Source organism: Coregonus lavaretus (assembly GCF_964263955.1).
Source record: "Coregonus lavaretus genome assembly, chromosome: 38".
NCBI classification, from domain to species: domain Eukaryota; kingdom Metazoa; phylum Chordata; class Actinopteri; order Salmoniformes; family Salmonidae; genus Coregonus; species Coregonus lavaretus.
Window position 1 is genome coordinate 22,093,045 of NC_140025.1, and position 21,712 is coordinate 22,114,756.

Consider the following 21,712-nt stretch of genomic DNA (forward strand, 5'->3'; position numbering starts at 1 on the left):
TCCATCGCATGTCATTTGACTGTCAAATATTTATATTTTCACCTGTTGCAATGCCCCTGTATGGAGCTCGTGATGTTCAGAGGGTTGGCTGTAGGTGGAGTTACGGTCAAATATTTGGTCGTCCTGTTCCTCTTCGAAAAGGCTTCTATCTTCTCAAAGAACCGAGGGTTTGACTGAGAATGGTATACTGTAGGCTATGTGTCAGGCGTTTTCCACAGAACAGAAGAAAATGTAACCCAGTTTGGTTTATTTATTCCTTTTTGGATGAATGCGGGGAGACACGGTGCGCCCTCGTTGAATGTGAGGCTGCCTTTGCGCACCAAATGAAGTCATGAACAGCAGAACGATGAAGTCATCGCCTGCACTTGCAGCTATATTCCCTGTGCACTGATCGATCGACGTACACACACAGCAGAGGGGTTCTCGCCGTCTGGGAAAGTATTACGGATAGCCTTCCTTGGGAAGTGGGTCATAGAATAATCGGTTCACCTATTTTCTTTGATTGGCTATATGTGAAAGCTTGGGTTTGAGAGTTCATTTGTCTGTTCAATTGGTATGCTACTGTCGCCTGATAAAAACGTTTGACATGTTGAGATTCGTTTTTGGATACAGATAGCGAGAACATTTCTTGTAAGAATAAGCTATAGCCTACATTTCCATTTAGCGTGATGCAGATCAAATGTGTGCTGTCAGGTTTATTGTTTGGTAGACTACAGTTTTCAATAGGTCTAAATCAAGATTGAAACATCAAGAAGATGTGCTCGTTTTGGAAATATATCAAAGTACGGAATAAAACATATTGTAAAACATGCTACTCTGAGAAATTGGACGTTGGTATCATTCATGGTGTAGCGGAGAGCGAAGCACTTTGAGACATGAATACGTTTCTGCAGATCGCGCCTCACTCCCTGGCCATAGTGCTGTCTCGGGTTGGCGCCGAGGTAACGGACAAACTCCAGCAACATCATACGGGCTATGAGATATTTGCCGACTTCAAAGCCGTCAACATGCAGCACTTCTGGAATAAGAAAGTGACTGATGCGATATCGGAGACTTTCTTCCTAGGCTGGATTGACGAGGATGTCCTGCTGATCCAAGGGAAGGAACACCACCTCGAGGTACTCAGAGACGGATGGACAAGGCGGGCCCTCAAACCGCCCGGAGGGTTCGAGATCAAGTGCATAGGTAAGACTGTACTCAATCAATTTTGTAGGCTATCTGTGATTATCATCATAATGCCATCCAGGCAGGTTGTTGTCACTTTTTTGTTTTGTTTATTGAGTAGCCTAAGGTACGTTTCAGGTAATCTGAACACTGTGGTGGTCCACTCTGCACAATAGGATAGTGCGCCTCAACTTTAATGAATAACAGTTGGCCTTTCCCACTGGGCACACACTGGTTGAATCAACGTTGAATTTCAATGAAATTACGTTGAACCAAGGTGGAATAGGCGTCGAATTGATATCTGTACGCAGTGGGTTGTGATCAAATGGAATGTGTGAGACTCATGGCGCCCAGGAGGAGTAATGGAGAACCCTGAGGCCAGCAGAAGAGTAAAAGTACATCTTAATTTATAACCCACCCAGTGGTTTGCTTAATTCCCACTTTCCTCACCATTGTTCTGCAAGTAAGGGAAACATGTGTGATGGGACTTTGGAGTTTCTCTTGAAATTAGTGGGATCTGTTTGTATTTCAGGTAAACAATCAGAGCAGTAGAGATGCACATGTGGATAGAGCTATGGTGTGTGTGTGTATGATGAAGTTTGGGGACATGTGAAGTTGAACCGAGGTTGTGTCTAGTGCGGGAAAACTTCAGGGTCTCTCACTCATAAATGCTTTGAAAGTCTGAACAAAATCTGCTTTTAGGGAGAGTAGGCTATTTGTGTGCTTTTTTAATGTACTGTAAGCAAGAAAGTAATCAAGAAACCAAATACCTATTGAGAAACACCATTGCTTTGTCACAATTGCTCCTAACTCAAATCAGGAATTGGGAAGAGACCAAGTTCAGGACCATGTAAACATCTCTCTCTCTCTCTCTCTCTCTCTCTCTCTCTCTCTCTCTCTCTCTCTCTCTCTCTCTCTCTCTCTCTCTCTCTCTCTCTCTCTCTCTCTCTCTCTCTCTCTCTCTCTCTCTCTCTCTCTCTCTTACTCTCTCTTACTCTCTCTTGTCCACATCAACAATTTCAAGGGGATGGAAAAACAGTAAAATATTGATTGAGAAAAAGTTTCAAACAAGGGGAGATTCTGTGCTTGTTTGTCCATGGAGGGGGATACCATGCCCTCCCTTACCCTACCACCGAAGCAGCCAGCACTGATAAGCTTTGGAATGTTTCCCTAATAGCTAATAAATAACCACAGACGAATACAGTCTCTAATCTAATGAGGGCTCAATATTAATGCTCATGCAAGCTGCTAGTGCTACTAGTCTTGCTTGGCCAGCGCAGTGCTGAACATACTACGGATGAGGAAGACTGTCTGCTGACCCATCTTTCATCTGACAAAACACAGTCATACTGTATCAGGTTCATGTCTTACTGAGTGCTGGAAGTTTAATTCATATTCACAACAGTCAATAATCACATGCACATTGACTTGAATTAAAGGTGAGGAAATAGAGCTTTTGAAATTGAAAACAATGTTTGGCTTTGGATAGCAAAGTTCAGAGTCATAAGTTGGTCTAACCTATTAAGTTTGTTTGGTTGGAGTAAGCTGGTCTTATACTCCCATATCTGGAGAAACTAAGGTGGGGCTTATAATCACTGGCACATTCCAGAATTTTCCACATATTTCTAATTCCAATGTTAGGTCATTCGATTCTGTATGTGGCTCTGTTGGACATTTTCTGATAGTGTTGTGTGGGTGGGCTGTACTTCAGCCCACAATCCGTATCACAGTCAGTACTTTCTTCTGCATAAACCTCTCCCATAGATATGTGGGAAGGCCATGGTTACTTAGACTATCTAGAGGTCTAGGAAAGTTGTTTCTGTTTACTTGGGATACATGTACGGTACCAGTCAAAAGTTTGGACACACCTACTCATTCAAGGGTTTTCTTTATTTTTACTATTTTCTACATTGTAGAATAATAGTGAAGACATCAAAACTATGAAATAACACATATGGAATCATGTAGTAACCAAAAAAGTGTTAAACAAATCAAAATATATTTGAGATTTGAAATTCTTCAAATAGCCACCTTTTGCCTTGATGACAGCTTTGTACACTCTTGGCATTCTCTCAACCAGCTTCACTTGGAATGCTTTTCCAACAGTCTTGAAGGAGTTCCCACATATGCTTAGTACTTGTTAGCTGCTTTTCTTTCACTCTGCCGTCCGACTCATCTCAAACCATCTCAATTGGGTTGAGGTAGGGGGATTGTGTAGGCCAGGTCATCTGATGCAGCACTCCATCACTCTCCTTCTTGGTAAAATAGCCCTTACTCAGCCTGGAGGTGTGTTGGGTCATTGTCCTGTTGAAAACACATAATAGTCCCACTAAGCCCAAAACAGATGGGATGGCGTATCGCTGCAGAATGCTGTGGTAGCCATGCTGGTTAAGTGTGCCTTGAATTCTAAATAAATCACAGACAGTGTCACCAGAAAAGCACCCCCACACCATAACACCTTCTCCTCCATGCTTTACGGTAGGAACTACACATGCGGAGATCATCCGTTCACCCACACCGCGTCTCACAAAGACACGGCGGTTGGAACCAAAAATCTCAAATTTGTACTCCAGACCAAAGGACACATTTCCACTGGTCTAATGTCCATTGCTCGTGTTTCTTGGCCCAAGCAGGTCTCTTCTTATTTATTGGTGTCCTTTAGTAGTGGTCTCTTTGCAGCAATTCAACCATGAAGTCCTGATTCACACAGTCCCCTCTGAACAGTTGATGTTGAGATGTGTCTGTGACTTGAACTCTGTGAAGCATTTATTTGGGCTGCAATTTGTTATCCTCTGCAGCAGAGGTAACTCTGGGTCTTCCATTCCTGTGGTGGTCATCATGAGAGCCAGTTTCATCATAGCGCTTGATGGTTTTTGCGACTGCACTTGAAGAAACTTTCAAAGTTCTTGACATTTTCCGTATTGACTGACCTTCATGTCTTAAATTAATGATGGACTGTCGTTTCTCTTTGCTAATTTGAGCTGTTCTTGCCACTTGGTGTTTTACCAAATAGGGCTATCTTATGTATACCCCCCCCCCCACCTTGTCACAACACAACTGATTGGCTCAAACGCATTAAGAAGGAAATAAATTCCACAAATTAACTTTTAACAAGGAACACCTGTTAATTTAAATGCATTGCAGGTGACTACCTCAAGAAGCTGGTTAAGAGAATGCCAAGAGTGTGCAAAGCTGTCATCAAGGCAAAGGGTTGCTATTTGAAGAATCTCAAATATAAAATATATTTTGATTTGTTTAACACTTTTTTGGTTTCTACATGATTCCATATGTGTTATTTCATAGTTTTGATGTCTTCACTATTATTCTACAATGTAGAAAATAGTAAAAAATAAAGAAAAACCCTTGAATGAGTAGGTGTGTCCAAACGTTTGACTGGTAGTGTATATCTCAGATCTGCTTGTTTCTCTCCCTTTCCATTCTGAACACACACAGCCTGCTAGTAGATACCCACAGACCTCCAGTCATTGCCTAATGCTAGTTAGCATTGGCTCGCAAAACTACCTCTAACTTCCTTCATACTGGACACAGATATATAAAATGGTATCCACAAGACTCTTGGGAATTCGATCATTTTTAATCATTGCCAAAATCCAGAAGTATCCATTTAATGAGGGTTCTCTCACCTGCCAGAGTTTGTTTCTGTTTTTGTCGGTTTCTGTTAGATGCAGTTGTGAATAATATTCATGTCAGACATCAAATAAATCTAATAGGGCAATAATAATTCAATGCAGATCAAGGATCAATTGTCCTACCGGTGATGTGGTTAGATGTCCATGCACTTGACATTTGAAGGCCTGAAGACCAAAGGGCTGAAGTTGATCAAGCCATGTGGTGTGGGTTTTGCCATTTGTAGAATATAGAAAATCACATAAATGATTGTTTTTACATTTTCGCTTTAACCAGACAAAACTTTTAATTGATATTTGATGCCAATTGTGTTTGTCATGTGGTCTTTGGCTGATTACAAATTGCTGTAGGGTTGGGATGTCTTCAGTCCTGAACAATGTCAGGAATTGGTAAACTACTGACTACTGAACAACTAAATACCACCCCAAGGGGACATTGTGTTTCTTTGAATGTCAAAGCTCTTGCATGTAATCTGATTTGTCGATTGCAGCATCCGGCAGCAAAAGTTTTTTGCTATTATGTGTGAGCATCCGTTGACAGTAGCCCCTTTCTCCCCATCATGTCATTATGGTAGTCACGGGGTAACGAGGGGGGTAGTGGAGGCAGCTGCTCCATGTGCATACCCACTGGGCACAGATGTCAATTCAACTTCTATTCCACGTTGGTTCAATGTAATTTCATTGAAATGACTTGGAAACAACGTTGATTCAACCAGTGTGTGCCCAGTGGGTAGGTACCCTTCATTTAACGACTCTATTTATCTGGCCCAATTTGACAGAGATAGTGGAAGAATGTTGTCCCTGGTTTTCTCAAGGTTAAAACCCACCCACACCCATTGAATTGAGGAAGGAAAGGTGCATCCCACCTCAGCAGGAAAGCCCATAGCAGCTGTGACTGTGGGGTCTATTTGATTAAACTCTCTAACTGGTTTCCAGGTTAAGTCAAAAAAATACATCCAAAGCAAAATGTGCATTCCTGTACTCAACTAAACAATGTTTTCAGATTGAAACCAAAAGAAAACTATTGCAAGTGAATTCAAACATGCTTTTTCTCGCTGTGTGGAAAAGCCTGTTGTTTTTCGACTTGTCCCGGAAACCTGGTTACTATTTTAATTGAATGAAAGCCCTTTGTTTCCATTTGCAGGCTTCTAACAAAGGGCCGACGAGAAGTGTCCCATACAGGAAGGAAAGTAGAGGGTCTGTTCAGGAAAGGAACCATGCTAAACACTGAAGCACTCGCCCCGATGGAAGGAAGAGGAAGGGCCTGGAAGAGAGAATTGGGGGAAACGATAGACGTCACAGGAATTATTCTGCCAGTATATCCCAAGTGGTAACAGGAATGACTCTGGCAGTATTTCCAAAAGTGTGACAGAAATAACTCTGACAGTGTTTCCCAAGTGGTGGGTCGGGGCCCCACTGATGCATTGAGAGTAATTCCTCTCTAGGGTTGCAACTCAAGAAATATTATTAAAATAGTAAAAAATATAAACACTACCGGTCAAAAGTTGTAGAAAATCTACTAATTCAAGGGTTTTTCTTTATCTTTACTATTTTCTACATTGTAGAATAATAGTGAAGACATCAAAACCATAAAATAACACATATGGAATCATGTAGTAACCAAAAAAGTGTTAAACAAATCAAAATATATTTTATATTTGAGATTCTTCAAATAGCCACCCTTTGCCTTGATGACAGCTTTGCACACTCTTGGCATTCTCTCAACCAGCTTCATGAGGTAGTTACCTAGAATGCATTTAAATTAACAGGTGTGCCTTCTTAAAAGTTAATTTGTGGAATTTCTTTCCTTCTTAATGCGTTTGAGCCAATCAGTTGTGTTGTGACAAGGTACGGGGGTGACACTGTCTGTGATTTATTTAGAATTCAAGGCACACTTAACCATCATGGCTACCATAGCATTCTGCAGCGATACGCCTTCCCATCTGGTTTGGGCTTAGTGGGACTATCATTTGTTTTTCAACAGGACAATGACCAAACAGACCTCCAAGCTGTGTAAGGGCTATTTTACCAAGAAGGAGAGTGATGGAGTGCTGCATCAGATGACCTTGCCTCCACAATCCCCCGACCTCAACCAAATTGAGATGGTTTGGTATGAGTTGGACCGCAGAGTGAAGGAAAAGCAGCCAACAAGTGCTCAGCATATGTGGTACTCCTTCAAGACTATTGGAAAAGCCTTCCAGGTGAAGCTGGTTGAGAGAATGCCAAGAGTGTGCAAAGCTGTCATCAAGGCAAAGGGTTGCCATTTGAAGAATCTCAAATATAAAATATAGATTTTTAACACTTTATTGGTTACTACATGATTCCATATGTGTTATTTCATAGTTTTGACAATGTAGAAAATAGTAAAAATAAAGAAAAACCCTTGAATGAGTAGGTGTTCTAAAACTTTTGAACAGTAGTGTATTTTATGTAGGATACTTTATTTAGCACTGTCTTTTTCTACAGATTTGAGTTTAGTTGGTGGGTCAGAATAATAATAACAAAAGCTTTGGATGGGTCACACAATGCCAAGCTTTTTGTGGACTATCGCCTGCTGCTCATTGCTCTATCATTTGTATTTGTATTTATTAGGGATCCCCATTAGCTGCTGCCAACACATTAAAGCACTTACATTACATATAAAACAAAAGATTAAACAGTACATCATATAACATTATTACACCATTACATACATATCAACAATACAAAATGTACAATACAAAATGTATAAAAACACCATACAACAATATTACAATGTATGCGTATGCGTGTGTCTGTACCTTTGTGTGTGTCTCTTCACAGTCCCCGCTGTTCCATAAGGTGTATTTTAACTGTTTAAAAAAAATCTGATTCTACTGCTTGCATCAGTTACCTGATGTGGAATAGAGTTCCATGTAGTCATGGCTCTATGTAGTACTGTGCGCCTCCTATAGTCTGTTCTGGACTTGGGGATTGTGAAGAGACCTCTGGTGGCATGTCTTGTGGGGTATGCATCATGGCTTTCCTGGCTGTAAATACAGTAGACATCACTCCCAGTTCCCTTAGTTACCTCACAAGGGCAGCAATCATAACCACATAACTTCATTTGAAGTCACTCTGAAATTATTTGTGCATGCAAAAAAATTGTATAATATCGACAAGTTGTGTTTTAAAACAGACATTTAAAGTCAATTGAACACTTGGGTTGAACAATAGGTTTTTAAAAGATCTGGAGAAAGTACTCAACCAAAAAGATTAATACATTTTTCTCAGCTTTAATCCGTTGTTATGATGAGCAGGTTACAGGTGACTGATGTTTCAATGTCAAGCTGATGTCTTCCTCAGTGTGACCCAACACTTGCACTCAACTCCTATTTGTAGCCTAGTGCCCTATTGAGACACAACAACGTGAAAATAAACATAAGGTCTGGAGAAAGTGTGAGCAATCTTACCCTGCGAGGGGCCGATGTGGGGGCAGGCTTTTGCTCCAGCCAGCAATAGCACCTGATTCTACTAATCTAAGTTTTAATGGAAGACGATGAGCCTTCATGGAAGACAATGATTAATTGGATGATTAATAGAATCAGGTGTGTTACTGCTGGCTAGACCAAAAACCTGCACCCACAGATTGCCCACACCAAATCTATAGCGATCTATACAGTGGTGATGTGTGACATCATGGAGCAGGCTTAGTTTCTCAGAGATGTAATACCTTATGCCTCATGACATGTCGGCTTGCCCCCTGAGGTCAATGTGGGAACTGTGAGAATTATTTTTAAATAAAGGAGTCGGAATTATGCTTTTAATTCATAAGGCTTTCTCAATCCCCTAACCTGTTTCTACTTGAACGTTCACTGTAGTTTTGAAAGACAAAATTACAGACCTATAAATAATACTACACATCCTGGATGTCTCTGATGTGGAATGGAAAGATTTTAGTATTTACCCTCATTAGAACACTTCCTTCATTATGATGATGCCAGCAAATGGGGATACTCGTAAAACTAAAAGTACTACATTTTGTAATGTTTTTTACTACATGTTTTAAATGTTTTTTTGTGTGGATGTTTGTTTGGATTATAAACTTTGGCAAAAGTTTATTCACTTGTCGTGGCAACAAAATGTGTTGAATTATAATTGTTGTCTGCCCAGGCAGCCCACATTGACAAAGCCATAGAGGGAAGTTGATGCTGCAGCTACACTGACCTCATTGGCCGATATCAAGTAGCAGTAGCTCTTCAGGTGTGGTTGTACATTGAATTAAGCATAATAAATAGTATTTTGTTTTCTCACACACGTACTTACTCTTTTCAATTTCGGCCCAACAGTACGTTGGTCCCTAGTCTAATGCTGACCATATTTTGATCTATAGTGTATGTTTCCCATACACAGGTTTCATAGAAGTCTAGAAATTCTCCATTGAACATGCTTCTAAATCCAGTACAAGGCTTAAGCTGTGTCCCGTAAACTGGACAGATTAAGCCTAGTCCAGGACTAAAAAGCATTCTGAATGGAGAATCTCTGTCAGGATACCGGACCCCTAGGCTATTCATTTAGCAAGGTGAGATCGCTAGTATTGCATTTTGTCGCTGCAGTCACTTTGCTTAAAACCTGAAGTTGATTATTGATTAATTATCCCAGCCGATTGGCGAGTTTACTCGTCTTGTTACTATTTATTATACATCATTGGTTGAGCAGAATTAGGAGCTCATTGTAATGAAGCATACAATATAAATATTCATTGCTGTATCTCTAACCATCGGTCCACTTGATTTATTAACCAAGGAGAATTCTATATTTTTAGTGAATTTTCTTATTTTATTTTTAATGAACATGACTCTTGCTGTGGGCTTTTGGTCTCCATTGCTGTAGAAAAGAAAGGAGAGGAATACAGGCCCAGTGCACAATGTTTCTTTTAAGACCTCTTCTAACACTGTACTTCTGATTCGCCAACTAAGGGGATGACTCAATTAAGGGGATTCCTGCCAGGGTCATGTTCATTAGGACATACCCCTGCAACGGAAAATGAAAACAAGAGTTTCTTATATTGGAGAAGTTCAGGTAGTACCTTCTTGTTTCACAGTTTTTCCCCCCTGTTTTGTGCCTACTGAACACCACCTGGGATGTATATATTCACTAGGAACCAAAAGCAAGCCGAAATGGGGAGGGACCTGGCTGAATTTGTCCATGAAGACTAGCTCCAACAACAACTCTTGGCTCTTTTAAGAGATGGCACTCGGTAGCAGCTATGAGCTCATCGGACTGGGTTGTCATGGCTACGAGCGCTGTTGCAGCGCGATTAAGAAGTAAGATGGCTGGCGTGTTGCGTCTCCCCCCTCCTCCTCTCTTCCTCTCCTCTTTTCTCTTTGGTATGAATGAACTTCAGCAAATTTGACACTGTCCCCTCCATCCCCCTCCCTCCTCTCCTCCTTCATCCCTCTCTCATCCCTCCCTCCATCAATACTCATGAGTCAGCAGGCTCTGCAGCAAGCGATGGCCGCCACGCTAGAGAGACAATGACTGGGGGCTCCATTGTGAGCTGGGGGCTGTGTTCACACTCAAGAGCCCTTTGAGGGTCTTCAAAAAAAAAAAAAACATGCTTTAAGGAAGGCTCAGTTTCTGGAGTGGTTGGCCAAGTCCTTGCTGGCCAATGCACAGTCGCAGTGTCAGTCTGTGGAAACGTATTGTCGTGGGCCATACAGATGTAGGATCTTACTTTGAGAAAATCATCCTGAAGCAACAGGAAATGTGAATTATTATGTGGATTATAATTAATTTGAATTTTTGTAGGTGTTGATACATTTTTCATTATGGCAAATCAAGTATGAAATGTCACAAAGTGGAAATTAAAAAACTTTAAAAGCCTTTTAAAAACTAAAATACACTACAAGTTTGCATTTCCTACAAGAACTGGGTGTGAATAAGTATAGGTGGAAAGCTAATGTGTGACTGATGAATTTGTCTGACCAAAACATGTTTGAAAGTGTGACAAAAGTGTCAATAGCTGTGTCTTTTAGGCATACTGTACAGTCAGTCATAGGGTTTCTTCTGTTGACATGTTGTCGCCACATTTTGTAGTCTGCTGTGATGGCAGGGACCATGTAAGGTAATGTACTACCATTAGAGGGCAAAGTAGGGTACCTTGAGCTACTGAGAGGAGGTTATGACCACACTCAAACGCATGAACACGTATGAAATCGTATATGACGTACATCATTGTCCGCTTTTGTCCGTCAAAAGTACATCTCAAGTCAACTATTCGGCAAAGGACTGTCATTGAAAAAGCATTTTCTTCATCTGAAATTCTCAGACACAAAATCCCAGTGTGCTGATGGCCTACAGGTACGGCCACACAGTCACTGAGATGGAACACGGATGAAATCGTAGATTACGTACATTGTCTGTTTTTGTCTGTCAACCCATCTCTACTTTTTTGGGAGGAGTTGGATACTTTAAGGCAGACATATTGTGTGACTATTTTAAATCTCAGTGTGGCCGTACCATGAAAGAACTACTGCCTCCTCTCATTGAAGCCACGGAGTTCAAGGCCGACCACAGTACTGCATGCATTGTTAGCAGAAAACAGGATCCTTATAGTGAAAGGAAAAATGGCAATCTTCGTGTGAATAAAAAAGTGGTTTGAAGATAATCATGGCACCAATAATTGCTTCTAATACACCAAATGTATGTCCTTGAACCGATTATTTTAAAATTGCACACAGAAGAAGTTATAAGGGATAATTGAGTTGCTAATGGCAGCCTGCAGTACCCCGGTCGGCCTTCAATTTGAGTTACTCAATGAGAGGAGGCAGCACTGAGCTAACCTGCAACATCACTTCCTGGAGTAGCTCAAACTGCGCATGTTATGTCTCCATGAGACGCCATTTTAACAGGCTTAATTTGGCTTCAATGCCTATTGAGTCTTCACAAAGGAATGAATGGTGTCACGTGATCAATGGCTTTGACCATTCATATATACAGTCATTGGGCTCTACCCTAAAGAAGATCAGATAGATGAGTGGCGGAAACTTAGCCAGCAGGCAAAACTGGTTGCAATTATGTATTTTTAGCAAACAGAAAAATATGTATTTACCTGGTTGTAACAGAGACTTGTTGGATCAGGTTATATGATGTCCTTTCAACAAGAACCAGTTTACAAACTAAAATGTACATAATGTGCCAAATTTTGCAGGCTGGATCCCCTGTTTGATTCAGCACACAATTCATGCATATCCAAAAGTGTGTTTAAAGTTGGGGGCAAAAGATCAAAATCATATATAGTGTCCCTTTATGTACTGTATAACTAGGCAAAATATGGTTTTGTTTACTTACCTACAGCATCATTGCTAAAGATTCAGCTTCTTTCCTTTGTATGTATCATATGCTGTGGACATGCGGGAGGATGCAAATTGGCAAGATCCAATAAGGGCGATCTTGGCAGATTTGGTTACTGTTGATATCTGTTTAGGACTGATATGGTCTTGTTGTTTATAATAATAACAATGTATTTTTGTTAAGGGACAGATACAATTAAAACATTGACACATTAAATCATTAACATTCAGAATCATTGCACCATCATGCTTTAGCTTGCACTAATTTAAAGCCCATCGGTCCCTAGATGGGCTTTAACATAGTAGAAAGGAAAGGAACATTTGTGGAAAAGTTATGTCATCTTGCTGAATCTACATTAAAGGCCCAGTGCAGTCAAAATTCAGTTTTCCTGAAACTAACACGGCACAAGTGTGGAACATTTTATCAGTGTTATTTCCTTGAAAGTTGCTGGTTGAAAATATAATCTACAGCAGGTTTTGCATGGGTGGAGTTATGGCCTGCCTAGTGACATCACCAGGTGGTATAAGTTAATAGATCAATAACAAAGAGGTTTCCAAACCTATCTGCCAATAACAGCTAGTTTTCAGGTTACATATCCTCCTATTAGGCCCCTCCAATTAGGTCTCTCACTCTAAGGACCACTCCCAGATAGTCCAAGCACAATTATTGCTTGAGAAATTGTTGTTTTGTGTTTTTTGTTTCCTTTTGACCATTTTAATGGAAAAATATTACAGGGCACTTAATTGTTACCCAGAAATGATTTGATATTGAGATAAAAACATCTGAAAGCCTTATGTGCCCCTGACATTTAGAAAGTTAAAGCCAAATTCACGCATGTCATTTTGAGTTAGTTAAAAAAGATGTTGCATAAATAACATGATATTGGTTTACAACGGTGATTAAATGGAATCCATGGTTGTGATACAACAAAATGTGTCTGCATAAAACTAATTACACAAGTGTTTTGGATGGTTGTGTAAATATTTTGTGTGCAGACAAACTCTCCATTGTATCACAAAAATATCAGTTGTATCAAAACCTTTGCGTCAAATAAGTTGTATGTCAGTTGTTCAACCTGAGTGTGTATGGGGTCTTTGTGGGTGGGGGGAAGCTGCATATCATCATGCCTCTAATCCCTCTCATCTTCCCTGAAATTATATTACATCATCAGCCGGTGTCATCTGGAAAACTCATGTAGACTTCAGGGAATTCCCAACCCCAAGTATTACCTTTAAATCCTTGCCTTTGGTCTATGATGAGTTAAGCCACAGTAGAACCTCAAAGATACAAACCTCAGAGTTAAGGACTGACTGGTCTACCAAACGTTGTTGTTGAACTACGACATTTATTAATCACAAAAAAATAAATGTAGATGAGGTCTTACTGTATGATCGAGATGGGACCCCTTTAAGTTGTCTTCAGTGGTGTCACTCACAAGTGGGAATAGGGGAAATAAGTCCTAAGCATGACATTTGAAGGAAGTATCCCTGTTGTGTTTAAAACATTTAACGATTTTAAGCCAAGTAAAACTATATGCGGTTTTGAATAGAAATAAGAAATGTGAAATCAATGTGAATATGGATGAAGCAAATCCTTGATGGTGTTTCTGTTTGTTGTATTTTTTAATACCATTCATTGTTATACAGTGGTTATATAGAGGGGCTAACAATTGTACAGCTTTCTGTGTCAATCAAATAGCAGAGCTTTCATAGGCTGGGCCAGAAGCTGGGGGCGGAGCCAAGCTTTGGGTTGTTTCACATTGGCATGTAGCCTGACATGATCAGTTGCATGTAATGTAGGACAGTTCCTCAATTAGCATGGGACATGTATCAAGAGGGAGAGAGAGGGAGAGGGTCTCATGCTTATCCTGCCCCTTTCCTGCAGTGGCACTGCACAGCTGAGAGAGAGAGATAGTTAGAGAGAGGGGGAGAAAGAGAGAGGGGGGTGGTTAAAAAAAACACTCAGCTAGAGCCTCTCTCATTATTAGTCCCTTTATCCTACTGGAATAAATTGCTTGCAGGACACATGTGGCTGCTGCATTTTTGTGTTGTTATTTTCTTTCTTCTCCACTATACTTCTGTCCTCGATCTCTCCCTTGTTCTCTCCCTCGCTCTCTCGCTTCCTCTACCCCTCCCCTCGTCTCAGTCACCCAGACACAGACACACGCATGCTCACGCAGAATCTCGCGCAGTGGGCACGCACGCACGCACGCACACACACACACACACTCACACACACACCCTTTCTTGAGGTTCTGGGAGCAGCAGCAGCTGCGGTGGTTACGTTGAAAGACATTGGCCGTTGACTGGAGTTAGCTGCAGCCCTGTCGGTTGAATGAATGGATGCTCCAACGAGCCTCTTAGGATTGGATTCTCGTATTGGAATTTCACGAGAGAGGAGGAGGATATCTATTCTGAGATTTGTTTTATTTCTATGCTCTCCATCTTTTTTTCTCTCCGCACCCTTTCCCGGTGTGGTGTCGTCGAGGACGAGCAGGTCTTGCGCCTGATCGGAGGCCGATGGAGGTGGATTTGGCCTTTGCTACACTCTGCAATCTATAGAGCTTTTCAGTGGAGGTCAGGGTAAAGGGCGCTTTTCTTTCTCTTTTTTTCTTCAAAAGGGGGGCTCTTTTGTTTTCCGGGGCTCGGCTGAGCGAGCCCTGTAGCTCCCATGGTGAATTGAGCTATTGTAGGAGAAGAGGCCTTGACAGCTAAGCTGCCGATTCTCTACCCATCTCTTCTCCCTCCTCTCTCCCTCCCTCCCTCCCTATTCCCCTCCACCAAAAAAATCTCCATTCACCTGAACCAACCCCCCTCCAACCAACCTTCCTTCCCCACACCTCCATCTCTCCTCGCCATCCTCTCTCCTTGCCTCCCATGCCCCATTTCCTTCATCCCTACCCCTACCCCTGCCACCCCCTCCCCTCCCGCAGCATAGCGGCTACGTAATGCGCCTCCCGACGCATGCGAACAGGGATGCTACAAATGGTGGTTTGGACTGATCGCTGACATAAAAAAGGGTGATGCCTCGCGCAACCACCACCGCCGCCTCCGCCGCAATGGATCAGCCCGGGAAAATGCAGCAGATGCCAATCCACCGCAGTCTGGATTGAGGGGCGGCTGTAGTAGCTTGCCTGTGGATGTGAATGAGAAAACGTGCGTGTGTGTGTATGCAAGCGTGCACGCTGGTCCTCTGTCATGTCTCTCGCCTGATCTCTTGCACGGGGCGTCCCTGCTGATGTGGGGGAGGCACTAAGCCTCAGGTCGGCCTCCCCCCAAACACAGTAGTAGCCCCCGTGGCAGGCCGCTTGCCCCTGGGGTCGCTATGAAGAAGACCCGCAGCACCAACCTGCGGCGGGCCTGGCCCAGTTCGGACCTGTCTGAGCGGCTGCCGGAGCGCACCCGCTCCAGGAGCGAGAAGGACTTCCGTCTCCAGCAGAAACACCACCACACTCCCCCTCCTCCACCCCACATCTCACCAGGGCCCCCCCGGGGCTACCAAATGCCAGGTGAGTCTGACAGCACCCCCCACCACAACCACTACCAATCCCTAACTCACCATCTTGTCGGATGTTGGCAAGCGTGTGTAAAGTTGTACGTTGGGGTGAGGGTTAGTAAGGTCTTGGTTTCTTCCAAGACCACATTATTCCGAGGCTACTAGGGGGTTTCTATGGATATGGAATATGTGATGACAAAGGGTAGAGTTTGTCTGTGTTCTATAGTGGTTGTGAAATAAAAAAGTGACATAGTAAAAGGGTAAAGACAATATTGGAATTGAATGGTCCCAGGCTAGGATATTGCATCATGGCAGTTGGTTATTTATTAATTAAAACGTTAATATTAGGATTTGAGTACAACCAAGGGCTGAAAATGGAAGCAATGGGATGTTGTTGGAGCTAAATCTTTGAAACCCTCCCATCACATAGGTTTTTCTTTCCCCTTGAATCATGGGTTGCGGTGTGAATGATCTGCATATCCATATGGCATGCAAGTTTCTGTGAGACGCTTGTCTATCTAGTATTGTTGTGTGAAGTGTCAGATAGGACTGTGATATGGGGTAAAAGCGATAACGTAGTTCATGGTCTCTGTTTTTAATGACACCATGGTACATTTTAAAGGGATATTTCAGCGAAATTACAAATTACATGTTTTCCTTACCTTGAAAGCAGTCTATGTACAATAATTACAATCCACACGTTGCTTTTGTTTAACCAGCCAATCTAAAATGGATGAAAATAATCACGTTTAGCATATTTTAAATTTCATGCAGAAGTCATCTCAAAATAATTTAAAACCAAGTTGTTGTTGTGCAATGCAATTCATTTTAGAGATGTTTTGGGCATGAAATATAAAACATTCTAAACAGGGAGTTTGACTTTCATTGGCGTGACTAGGTTAAGTTGTGATGTTTCATCACAGACTAACTAGCTACTTGATATCCTTGCTTGACAAGGTAGCTAATTTATTAGCCAATGTTAGCTAATTTATTAGCCAACATCAGCGATCTATACTATATAAACTATACTATATATACACAAGTGTTGGTCCCATGTTTCATGAGCTGAAATTAAAGATCCCAGAAATGTTCCAAAAAGCTTATTTCTCTCAAATGTTGTGCACAAATTTGTTTACATCCCTGTTAGTGAGCATTTCTCCTTTGCCAAGATAATCCATCCACCTGACAGGTGTGGCATATCAAGAAGCTGATTAAACAGCATGATCATTACACAGGTGCACCTTGAGCCACTCTAAGATTTGTCACACAACACAATGCCACAAATGTCTCAAGTTTTGAGGAAGCATGCAATTTGCATGCTGACTGCATGAATGTCCACCAGAGCTGTTGCCAGAGAATTGAATGCTCATTTCTCTACCATAAGCGGCCTCCAACGTTGTTTTAGAGAATTTGGCAGTACGTCCAACCAGCCCCACAACCGCAGACCACATATAACCACGCCAGCCCAGGAACTACACATCCTGCTTCTTCAACTGCGGGATCGTCTGAGACCAACCACCCAGACAGCTGATGAAACTGTGGGTTTGCACAACCTAATAATTTCTGCAGGGATTTCTAAGGGAAGCTCATCAGCGTGCTCGTCGTCCTCACCAGGGTCTTGACCTGACTGCAGTTTTGCGTCGTAACCGACTTCAGTGGGCAAATGCTCACCTTCGATGGCCACTGGCACGCTGGAGAAGTGTGTTCTTCACAGATGAATCCCGGTTTCAACTGTACCGGGGAGATGGGCGAGCAGTTCACTGATGTCAACGTTGTGAACAGAGTGCCCCGTGTTGCTGTGGGATTATGGTATGGGCAGGCATAAGCTACGAACAACGAACACAATAGCATTTTATCGATGTCAATTTGAATGCACAGAGATACGGTGACGAGATCCTGAGGCCCATTGTCGTGCCATTCATCCGCCTCCATCACCTCATGTTTCAGCATGATAATGCATGGCCCCACGTCGCAAGGATCTGTACACAATTCCTGGAAGCTGAAAATGTCCCAGTTCTTCCATGGCCTGCATACTCACCAGACATGTCACCCATTGAGCATGTTTGGGATGCTCTGGATCGATTACAACTGGACCCTGTATGAATACTTCATTCCTACCTTCCTTGAAGTAATCACAGATCTGAATTGGTTGGATCTGTGAAAGTAATAGGATGGCACCTTGCTTACACTTACATTTGTGTGTACCTCCAGAAAACAAGGAAGGAAGGATGCATTTCTAAAGTATTCAAACAAGGCCCTGGTGGTTCCTGTCCACTAAGCAAAATATAGTTGACAATACAATAAAAAGGCATCTTTGTCTGACATTTAAGCCACGTTCATTTTCAGTTCTATGTGAAATAGTTTAAAATACGTATTCCGGCTCTGCCGGACTTCCTATTGTCATCCAGTTTAAGATGTAAGTGAACATTTTACAATTTCAATTTTAGTGAGATTAAAGTATGGAATAGTTCTTATTGCACTTATGTTAGCATTTTTAAAAGCTTCTGAACTGGCAGTAATCATGTTCAATGGGCCAAATCAAGGCCAGCCCAATAATCAACAGCCCAATAAAGGCCATTTCAACGAATAATTAATGTCCATGGATGTCCTGCGTCAGTCTGTGCTCACTTGGTGGGTGTAGATGGGTGATCTGTAGAAACAGAAAGCCAAACCAGCAATGAGGTAGGCGAAAATAAGTCCTTTTTAGGGATCAACTATGAATCTCATTGGATAGTACTTGAATAATTAATGACATGTTACAGGATGAATTTGAATAAGTGACATATGATAATCAGCCTTTACTCACAGAACTTTTGTAAGACTTACATTTTTAGAGAAGCATAACTTTGACAGGGTTTCTCACCCCTGTCAACTGATTGATGTTAGCTGATTCAGAATTTTAAAAGTCCACAAAATCATAGAGGAAATAAGAACTGTACTAGCCCATTTTTAGTTGCAGGTAGGCCTACCTCTGTTGAAAGTAGAACCCCTTTCGCACCAAAATCTGGGTCGTAACTACATCAAATCTAACCCACAATTTTGTGTTCATTCATACTAGCCTCGGCTCCCAGGTTTCGCTCATGTTGTTCTTGAAAGCCTGGGGAAGTTTATATGGCCTGTGTGGCTCAGTTGGTAGAGCATGGCACTTGCAGCGCCAGGGTTGTGGGTTCGATTCCCACGGGGGACCAGTACAAATGAAAATGTATGTACTCACTACTGTAAGTCGCTCTGGATAAGAGCGTCTGCTAAATGACAAAAATTAAAAATGAAATGAGTAGGTATGAGTGGTGCACTGATTGCCAGTGGCTGCTGGCTGATTGGTTGTGAATAGATGTGATTTTTCAAAAACAACCACCACTGTATCCTTCTTCAGAAGTGCATTGTGGTGCCAGGACAACAACCTCTCCCTCAACGTCATAAAAAAAAGGAGTTCATTATTGACTTCAGGGAACATGGGCCGATCCACATCAATGGGACTGCAGTAGAGAGAGTCATCAGTTTTAAGTTCCTCTGTGTCCTCATCACAGAGGACTTGACATGGACCAACAACACCACCACTCTTGTCAAGAGGGCGCAACAGCACCTCTACTTCCTAAGGAGGCTGAAGAAATTTGGCATGCCACTCCTGGTCCTCTCCAAATACTGCCGCTGCACCATCGAGAGCATCCTGACCGGTTGCATCACGTTCTGGTACGGGAATTGCTCCGTCCATGACTGCAAGGCCCTCCAGTGGGTGGTGAAGACGGCCAAGTACATCAATGGGACCGTGCTTCCACCCATCCAGGACATCTACTCGAAGCGGTGCCAGACTGCTGAACACTTGAACTGAACTGACCACCTGCACTGACTCTCCGCACCATAGCACGCACACACACACACACACACACACACACACATTCATGCTACACACACATCACAACTGCTGCTACCAGACTCTTATTATTATTGCTAAATACTGCACAATTTTAGCACCTGTCCCCCAATCCCTCCTCCCCAAAACATATGTAAATATTGTGCTATAAATTGTGCCTTCCTGTATTATACTTATGCTAAAATGTTTTCCATTCTGCTGAGCCATTTACTTTATGTTCGTATTCTTATATTTTCTTATATTCTTATTATTGTTGCATTGACGAGAAGGAACCTGCTAGTAAGCATTTCGTTGGATGGTGTATACCATGTGGATCCTGTACATAAGACTAATAGAGTGGGTGAAAATGGCCTAAAATCAAAACTTCATCACTTTCATAGCAGCCTATCGACTGTGCAATGCAACATTTCAAAAAGATTAAGTGAACGTTGACCTGCTTGCAACGCCATATCCACCTCTGTCCTTTGTTTTCTATTGTCATTTTATTTCCTCTGGATGTAGCTAGCTTGATGGTTTTTTTGATAGCTAGTGCAAGATTTAACAAGTTGCAGTCCTTTGCTGAAATACTAGGCTAGCTTTGGTGTACCAATACATTTCTGGCAGTTCTGTTGTAGGAGCTTCATCTAGCAAAATGAATCACAAAAAAACTAATGTCTCGAGCTCTTTGATACCTAATGTTTTCAGGTGGTCCCAAGACAGATGCACACAGTGACAAAGCATAGAATGGCAGCAGAGCTTGTAATAGGTCACTTTTTTGAGTGAGAAAATTGACGGTTAAACGGCGGTTAAGATCCTTAAACTCTTTCATTGAAATTATTTTGAGTATGTGGTATTTAAATCAAATCAAATTTTATTGGTCATATACACATATTTAGCAGATGTTATTGCGGGTGTAGAGAAATGCTTGTGTTCCTAGCTCCAACAGTGCAGTAGTATCTAACAATTCACAACAATACACACAAATCTAAAAGTAAAAGAATGGAATTAAGAAATATATAAATATTAGGACGAGCAATGTCTGAGTGGCATTGACTAAAATACAGTAGAACACAGTATATACATATGAAATGAGTAAAACAGTATGTAAACATTATTAATGGCTGTGATCGGAGAAAACTGAGGATGGATCAACAACATTGTAGTTACTCCACAATACTAACCTAAATGACAGAGTGAAAAGAAGGAAGCCTGTACAGAATAAAAATATTTCAAAACATGCATCCTGTTTGCAATAAGGCACTAAAGTAAAACTGCAAAATATTTGGCAAAGAAATTAAGTGTTATATTTGGGGCAAATCCAACACAACACATCACTGTGTACCACTCTTCATATTTTCAAGCATGGTGGTGGCTGCATCATGTTATGGGTATGCTTGTCATTGGCAAGGATTAGGGAGTTTTTTAGGAAACAAATTAACGGAATAGAGCTAAGCAAAGGCAAAATCATAAAGGAAAACCTGGTTCAGTCTGCTTTCCAACAGACACTGGGAGACAGTCACCTTTCAGCATGACAATAACCTAAAACAAAAGGCCAAATATACACTGGAGTTGCTTACCAAGGCGACATTGAATGTCCCTGAGTTGCCTAGTTACAGTTTTGACTTAAATCGGCTTGAAAATCTATGGCAAGACTTGAAAATGGCTGTCTAGCAATGATCAACAACCAACTTGACACAGCTTGAAGAATGTTTGTAATAATAATGTGTACTATTGTACAATCCAGGTGTGCAAAGCTCTTAGAGACTTACCCAGAAAGAATCACAGCTGTAATCGCTGCCAAAGGTGAATCTAACATGTATTGACTCAGGGGTGTGAATACTTATGTAAATGAGATATTTCTGTATTTCATTTTCAATAAATGTGCAAACATTTCTAAAAACATGTTTTCACTTTGTCATTATGGGGTATTGTGTGTAGATGTTTCAGAAAAAATATTTTTAATCCATTTTGAATTCAGGCTGGAACACAATACCATTTTGAATAAGTCAAGGGGTATGAATACTTTCTGAAGGCACTGTAAGCACTGCAGAAGCAGATGTGCATGTAATCTAGCAAACACATTCTAACATTTGACTGTCTGTTTGTCTTTGTGAAGTAGAGCTGGGCCCGGTTTCTCAAAAGCATCTGAAGGCTAAACATTATTTCTGCCTCAATTCTTGGCTAGGACCGTGTGGACCTAGGCCCCAGCTGAAGTTGAGGCGTGGGTAGAGAAATGAGGCCA

General features: G+C 41.6%; 1 protein-coding gene across 1 annotated transcript in view; it reads left to right on the forward strand.

Annotated features, from left to right (window-relative positions):
* The first annotated feature begins 61 nt into the window (after nt 1-61).
* LOC311112192 (storkhead-box protein 2-like) overlaps nt 62-21,712 on the forward strand; it is a 56,159-nt gene continuing 34,508 nt past the window's right edge. Inside the window, exon 1 of the mRNA XM_084155217.1 lies at nt 62-1,185. Within this exon, the coding sequence (XP_084011343.1) occupies nt 876-1,185 (310 nt within the window). The 5' untranslated portion in view covers nt 62-875. The remainder of the gene's footprint in view (nt 1,186-21,712) is intronic.